General features: G+C 33.1%; 1 protein-coding gene across 1 annotated transcript in view; it reads right to left on the bottom strand.

Moving 5' to 3' along the window:
- Window positions 1-8675, bottom strand: part of LOC117176485 — a 51777-nt gene that overhangs the window by 25480 nt on the left and 17622 nt on the right. Inside the window, exons 3-4 of the mRNA XM_033366737.1 lie at window positions 2004-2115; window positions 1507-1718 (exon numbers count right to left, since the gene is read on the bottom strand). Coding sequence (XP_033222628.1) covers window positions 1507-1718; window positions 2004-2115 — 324 coding nt within the window. The remainder of the gene's footprint in view (window positions 1-1506; window positions 1719-2003; window positions 2116-8675) is intronic.

Genomic DNA, 8675 nt, shown 5'->3' with positions numbered 1-8675 from the left:
GCGCATACTTTGAATAAAATATTTGTTATCATTCTCTTGAAATAAATGTGTTTTTTTCTTGAAAAAATACCGGTTTCATATGTATACACCTGGTAGAATATGACTCATCCGTTAGACAGGCTGAATTGAATGTAAGGCAAAATTCCAATGCCGGTATTGTAAAGTGAAATTGCAATAATTGTATGGGAAACGGTGCGTATTCTTTGAAACTGCAATACACGTCTTGGAATTACACTTTCTAATCCCGGTATTGCAATTTTCCCTCACACCCGTACAGTAAAAGTGTGGTAAAATCCCAAACATCAACAGTTTATTTAAAGGTTTTTGGGTTTGCTGAATCTGAATTTGAGCAAAGATCTGCAAAATTCAGGATGGCGTACCTTTGCTAGTTTGTCAGAGATACTAAATGAAAATAAAAGGTAAAAAGAAGTACAAAACTTTGGAGTAAATAACTTTAAGAAGAAAAAAATTGCTGCTCGTGTTATATTGTTTTAAATACATTGGAACCCGGAATTCAGAGCGGTTCCGAGCATGGCTTGCATTGGCCTTGATCCTATTTCCAGACAGGGCTAACATAAACAGACAGGGGCGCATGAATCACTTTTCACGCCGCTCCTGCGTGTTTGTCGCGTTTTACTGAGCAAGGCTTCCTTGCCTCACGAATTACGAAACCACAGCGACATCAATTCTCGGATAGGGAAAAATCCTCCCTGATTTAATCTAAGTTCAAGTGTATTGCTAGACAAAATAGCAGCAGAATGTCTGACGTATAGAAACAATTTGGACAGTGGATTCATTTTTAGGATAGCAAGATCCTTCGGAGTCAACTAGTCCGGTCTTTGGGGACATATTTAGCCGGCATGTGTATGCATTAATTATATATTCTATAATTAGACAGACCAAAACTACTGTCCTTAAATACCAAAAATTGATATCAATGATTAAATGAGAAATGTAAAATATTTAGTTATGTGAAAGAACACGATCTATCCCATCTCATTTTTATTTCAAAACATTTTTCTATCTTTAGACGAAAATGTTGAAATGAAATTCTGAAAGGAAATTAAGTATTGGGTAATTAATTACTAGAAATTGTGTGCTAACGTCTCGTTGCGCTTATCAGTAAATTTTGGTTTTGATTTTCGATTGGATTTTTTCTCAGAAGGGTCAATTTATTTATGCAAGGATTCATCGTTGAAAAAGCTAAACGTCACTCAATATTGGCGAATCAGCAAACTTACGTTGAATAGATTTTAATTTGTTATTAAATCATTAAATACAAAACATTCAAAATTCCATTACTTTTGATCTAGAGTATTAATCTATTATAAAAATTACAGTATACTTTACATTATAATAGATACATGGATACAAACATTTCTTTCTAATTTACTGAAATTAGTTAGATATTTTGGAGGGATAAAAAAGCGAAAGGTTCTATATACATGCCCATAACTGATTACATTTAAAAAGAATTAAAGCGTTTGAAAGAAAATTTAGTTTTACCACTCGTATTCCATTCGGCCCTTTCACCACTAATTTCTCCTCGAAGGCATCTTTCTACGTAAGTCAAAGGATCTAATCTTGCTGCCAAAACTTCTCTCAGTAAAGCTATGTATGCTATTGCTAATCGAAGGGTGTCGATTTTGGATAGCCTCTTCTCATATGGAAAGGTGGGTACATGAACCCTCAGTTCGTCGAAAGCCGAGTTGATGCTGCTAAAAATCGCAACTGCACTTACAATCGGTTTAACTTATTTAAAGACATTAACTTTATTGAATAGAAAATTAATTATTCAACAATGAGAAACATTATTAATTGTATTAAATTTATGTTATGATATGTTATATCTATATGGGAAAAACGTTCTGAATTCCGATAAGAACGTATAATTCCATATAATTTACAAATGGAATTATACAAGTCTTATTAACTTATTGATTTTACGTAATTAACAAAATAAGAAGTATTTATTCAGATGAAGTTCGCGATCAGCTTCTTACCTTAGCATTCTTTTTCGTTCTCGAATATTGGCTGCGTGTCTTTGAATTCTGTAGGGACTGCCATTTGGGTAGTAACCTTCTTCCATTCCATGCATGTCTGTGTCATTGTGATCTAAAAAATTGAGGAAATAATTTTAAGTTTACCGTAAATCACCACTCTTTGTACATTTATTCATTCATTAATTTTGTTAGCTTATTTATCACTATAATTCTGTTCCTCATTTGACACATTGACATAATGACGGGCCTTCCCACAGTCGGGCGCAATATATTATAATTGCATTTTATCTTTAAGAAAGATCCCTCTTCTTCGGCCCGCTCACAATCGAACTTAGGTCTACCGATTATTGGTGGAGCGCTCTTACCACAAAGTTACTGGAGTGATCGAAAGAAATTTTTTTTCTTCCAAAATATGCCAAACGGTAGGGTTTTCTATAATATCATTAATACGATTTTTTAAAATAATAGACCTTTTCGTTTAAGAAACCGATGCTACGCAAGTGCGAAAAATATATAGCACCTTCGCGAGTTTCGGACAATTTTTCTCTGCGAACAAAAAGTGCTGTTTTGGAAATTGTAAAAATGACACTTAGGGCAAGTCGTACTTGGACTTGGACTTTTAATTAAAACGACTTTTATTTTATTTTAGATTCAGAATTCATCTCTTTTTGGTTAAAAATGATACTATGTGGTTGAAAATTAAATTATTCAAATAACAAAGACACCTTTTTGTGAAAATGAAAGTACTTTGTGAAAAATTCATTTTTTTAGTTAAAAGTTCATTACTGTAATTAAAAAATTAACTTTTGTTGAAAATTCGTTTTATTTTTGTTTAGAAATAAATGTTTTAAACTAACAATTCGAGTATTTAAAAAATTCTTTTTGAGTTCACAGTTCAAATATTTAGTTGAAAATTTATCTTTTACAGGTAGAAAATTAATCTTCTTGGTTAAAAAATCATCCTTTTGGTTGAAAATGTAAGTATCTGCTTCCATGTTGTACTCTCTTGTTCAACATTATATTTTTTGTTCATTCATAACTTTATTTTTTAACATTCATTTTCTAGACTGAACATTAAACTTTTTTTTTTTTTTTTGAAAATTCGTTTTTTGTTTTTTTTTTTGAGAATTAACTTATTTAACTCAAGAGAGTTGAAACTAGGAACCAACATTACAATCTAATTTTCTTACTTTACTCCATAAATACTAGAATATTATATTTTTTTAATTATTAGAGCCTAATCCTGTTTTGAATCAAATCTGTATTCGGAGTGCAAGATTGGCTAATTTAAATAGTTTTTATGTAAGAATTTTTTTATTCTAACTCGAGCTTAAAAAATAAACCTTTTACACAGAAAATATTAAATTCAGCCAATTTTTCGCTTCGAACATAGATTTGATTGAAAATATGAATAGGCCCCAATTATCTAAAAAGGATCTAGTATTAATGCAGTAAAATGATCCAATTCAATGTTGAGGTAGGGTCCTGATTTCAACACCCTTCATATGTTAAAAACGAAACTTTTTGTTTGAAAAATGATCTGTTTTGGTTAAAGATTAAACTATTTGTCGCTTTTTATTAAAAATTAAATTTTTTTAATAACTTTATGGTTTTCTTCGGATAAATTCATTTGCTTTGCTTTAAATTTTTTTGCAGGTTTCAACTATTTTTTGGAAAATTCGTCTTTTTTTACTGGAAACATAATCCATTCAGTTTCTAATGCAAATTTTTGTTAGAAGATTGAATTTTGTTCTTAAAAATTCGTCTTTTTGGTTTAAAAATTCAACTCTTTTGATAAAAAATCTTTCTCTGTTAAAAATTCAAACAATTTCTTAAAAATGCAATATAATCCAGTTTGAAATTTTAGGACTTTAAAGTGTTTCAAAATGAATTCAATATTTTATCGTAATTTATTTTATTTGAAAGAATTTATAAGCGTAAAATTCGTCAATAGTCAACAGCTAAGTTACTAACTATACCACTGACTGTTTCTCATTACCGAAGGAATTATTCAACCATTTCGTTACCCTGCGTAATATAACGCTTACAAACATAAAAAAACCTGATCGAAACCGTGTAGAAACCAATTTGGTTTTTACCCGGTTCTAAGCGACTTCTATATGGTCTCAATGAAAATTTCTGGAGCGTTCAGGGTGACCTTATAAACTAAAGGATAAAATTCTTAGTCATTTTCCGGTTCGCAAAAAATGTTCACGCTTAACTTTATTTAAAAACTCTTCCTGCCGCGCAAGCACATTCTCATCGCGCGCTGCGCCCGCGGGTCCTGAGCTTGAGCTTGAGTTATTGTGAATTCTCTTTTTTTAAAAGAGCTTCGCTCGAGAGTTTAAGCGCACCTAGGGCGCATGACTGTTGATTCTCGAACTTCGCGCTCGGTCTTTGCATTTCTCCTACATTCACACACAGCCATTTTAAAATGAAAGGTCAGCGGTTAGACAACTATAATTTGGTGAATGTGAACTCTTTTTTGTTAAAGCTCTTTCGGCTTTAACAAAAACACATTCTCATTAGTTATTACATTCGTCATTTGCAACACATTATGCTCAAATATAATATATATCAAATATAATACATTTTATATGTAACTCTGTCTGGGATTGCATATTCAGGTATTGCAAAATAAAGTATAAATTGTATTGATCATGATTACTTCAATATTTGTTTCTTATTTTGCATTAAATTTTATTCATAGCTGCGCTGAAACATGTATAATTTCAATATATTTATATCATTGCAATTCGTAATACGCATGGAAATCGAAAAATTCTTATTTTTGTTGCCTTGTTTTTATCATTTTTTTTTATTTTTTAATCTTTTTATTTACGATTAGAGAAAAACTACGTTTCCTATCTACAAAATATTCGTGAAAAATTTGTTAAATCTTTTTTGGTCAAAGGGGTCCTCCAATCAACATCCTGATAGAAAATTCATATTTCAACATTAAATTAAAAATAGTAAACAATATGTAAAAAATATTTTATGGGCGTTTTTATAATTAGAATTTTATGTACTATAAGATCCATTTATTGGAAAAATTATATATGACTTTGGAAACAACCCTATTGTTCATATTTTTGTCAAATATAAATAGCTGTCAATAGAATTTTCGAAACTTAAAAAAAGTTGTATAAAAAATTTTAAAAATTGCTCTAACTTTTTGAATTTTTATGAAAAACGCCTGATTAACGAACTTGAGCTTTCTTTTCGGTCCCTCAAACTGTGTGCCAAAGCACAATCTAATCCGATTAGTCTTTCGAAAGTTAAGTAGGATACAGGCGTCGACATTTGACGAAATCCGCGAAAGTTAGTTTTCACATAAAACTAGTACCTTCTCATTATGGATGAGAATATAAAAATGAAAACTGTTTGTGCTCACAATTTCTTCATTTGAAGTTCTTAAAACTGAACTCTTCAAATAGTGCGGAACCTCGCGACAATTCTGTAGACATAATTTTAGTACTCACGAAAATTTCAGATTCTTTTATTTTCATAGTCAACAGTTCGAAACTCATTGACTGGATAACAGCTGTTGGCGTATATTGCACCAATTATTGTGAAACTGGTAAAAAATCTGAGTGATAAACGTAATTTTAGTACTGTTGAAATCAGCGGGGAATGGTTGTTTGAATGCTAAGAACTAACAAAATGTTTGACTGTCAGCTTTTCGGTGATGCCAAAGTTGACTGGCAGGCTGTCAAACGTGTAAATAATTCAATTAAAAAGACGTCACCTTAGTACTCTTGAAACCTTTTGGAGATGATTCTTTTGGTGCTAAAAAATAAGAAAAAAATTGCCTGGATGTTCCTCAGTGGTGTCAAAGTTGACTGGCTGAAGGCTAAACTTAAAAAAATTAAAAAATTGATTTTTCGTAAATGTCATATAAAATGAAAACTATGGTATTACAAAATTTTATTGCTGATATTTAGTTAAAGAAATAAGCTGTACATAAATCGAAGAAATTCAAACGAAGAATAGTTTTAAAAAAAACTCAGTCTGTGTGACATATGCTCTTACGTTAACAAACAACATATATTTAAAAATTCAGATCATCATTTGCAGTGTCTTCGTCATCTTCCGAATAATCATCATCTGTTCCTTCTTCCCTCTCTGAATTGTCATCCTGTTTCGCATGCTTGCCTGTGTGTCATCTGAAAGTTGAGACTGACTGCATAATGTGTCCTAAGAATTGTAGTTACATCGACGGAATACTGAAATGTAAACCAATGAAACAGGGGCGGCCATTGGTAGCAATGGGGGACAACACAAATATGCGCGTTGATATCAACGTACGTTGGCAGACGTGCAAATTTAGAAAACATTGTGGAGCCATCCTCATAAGAATAAAATGTAAATCCGTCATATAGAAAGCTTCATGCGGTTAAAAAGAGTGTAAATGGGTCAATTGACAATGCGTACAAAAAAAAAATAAGTTGCCTACCTGATTCGTTGTCCTTCTTGTCTTCAATTATCATTTTATTCCCAAAAGTAGGCAACTTCTCTCCGTGGAACCTTAAAAATTGGAATTTTTCGTTAATTACTATACGGCCGTAGTCGGTTAGCAGCAAATTAGTTGGTTGCGGACCTGGTTGTAGACTTGAACCATCGAAATTCCTCGCCTTCTTGATGAACTTTTCATCAATATCTTTTGCCTTGTATAATTTCGTAAATATCAGTAATCTGGTTTCATCCAAGTCGTTAAGTTTTCTTCAGTTATACATTATACATACGACAAATGCTTGATCAAACCCGCTCAAGTTAAATTGCCTGGCAACTTTTATTTCTCCATTCCTAAAATTTAAAGCCTTGAAAGTTATAATCTTCTGACAAAGCGTAAGAAGAACATTTAATCATCTTTCTGTGTGGACTTACTTCTATGATGCTAATACACTTATCAAATGTGTTCAATAATTTGCTTTCCAAATGGTGCGTTTTAAAAAGTGGAAGGGATTCTAGGTATTGTGTGTGCATTATGCTAAAACGATTGACGTATAAAGTTCGCAAAAAACTAAAAAATGATGCATTCTTGTTTTCAATGACATTGAACCTTACAAAAATGCAGAATTCTTCATAAGCAATGTCATGATTACTTCATTTAATATGACAATCTGTTCCTTTCTTGTTTTTACCAGCCAGTATGTGTTCGGTTTTCATAATTTCTTTTGCAAGTTCTGTGAAAACCAATAACCGTTTCCTTTTTATCAGAATATAATTTGAGTGCTTGATACATCTCTTCATCATTCATTTTAAAGGCTTTCTCTTTAATTCCAACTGCAGTTTCAGGTAGTAACGTGAATAAAGGCTCAAATTTACATTTCATTTTCTTTCTTCTCTTTTTACAAAACAAACATTTATCTTCGACTCTTGCTGTTTTTGATAGCTCTAGACATACAGAAGTTGCAGGTGCAGATATTGATGGGTCGAGGAATGCAGGAGTTTCCGGTTCATATGTGGATAGCTCAACCGATACAGGAGTTTCAGATTCAGATGCAGATGTCGATAGCTCTAGAAATGCAGAAGTTGCAGTTACAAGTGACAATGGCTTTAGACATACAGGAGTTGCAGATGCAAATGGCGATAACTCTGAGAAAAGGAGGACAGTAAAACTACAAAAGGGATTTTCCCCAATTTACCTATTGGTAGAGGGTTAATATTAAAAGCGTGCGTTAATTTTGAGGGATTTCTAAAAGATAGCATTACTTTTACTATATCGCATCGAGGCATATCATATGAGTACTGGTTTCGAAAATTTTAAAGTGGCGAATTTGATACGGAGGACGAAGAACGTCCAGAACCTCCGAAAAAAATCAAGGCTGAGGAATTGCAGACGATATTCGGTAAAGACCTGTGTCAAACGCTAGATGAGCTTGCAGAATCATTGGGAGTTGACCTTTCAACCATTTTTAGACGCTTACATGCACTGAGAATGGTCCAAAAACAAAGAAATTGGGTGCCAGATGAACTGAAGCCAAGAGACGTCGAAATGAGATTTTTTACTTGTGAACAGCTACTCCAACAGCAAAATCGGGAATGGGTTTCTGCAACGTATTGCCACTGGCGATGAGAAGTAGATTCTTAAGCCTACGAAATCGTGGGTTAAGTGTGGCCAACCATCAACATCAACACGAAAACCGAATACCCATGTATCAACGCTCATGCTCTGTATTTGTTACGATTTGCAGGGTGTAGTGTACTATTAGCTGCTCCAACCTACAGAAACTACCACCGGCGACCTTTATCTGAAGCAACTAATGCGATTGAGCAGAGCATTAAAAGAAAAACGGCCGCAATACGAGAAGAGAGATGATAAAGATATTCTTCTGCATGACAATGCTCGGCCCCACATTGCGAAACCGGTAAAAACATATTGTGAAGCGCTGAAATGGGAATTCCTGCCCTACCGGCCGTATTCTCCAGACATCGCGCCATCTGATCACCACCTCTTCTCATCCATGAGTTATCGTCTGTCTGAATAACGATTTACTTCTTATGAAGATGCCAATAAATGGGTGGATTCGGGGATAGCTTCAAAAGACGAATCGTTTTTTCGACATATTAACCGTATGCTACCAGAAAGATGGGAGAAAGTAGTGGCCAGCGATGAACAATACTTTTAATGATCAACTGGTAACCACTTTTTATTAAATAAACCCGCTA

This window comes from Belonocnema kinseyi, chromosome 7, assembly GCF_010883055.1.
Source record: "Belonocnema kinseyi isolate 2016_QV_RU_SX_M_011 chromosome 7, B_treatae_v1, whole genome shotgun sequence".
Taxonomy (NCBI): Eukaryota; Metazoa; Arthropoda; class Insecta; order Hymenoptera; family Cynipidae; genus Belonocnema; species Belonocnema kinseyi.
This window is presented reverse-complemented; position numbering and strand designations above follow the sequence as displayed.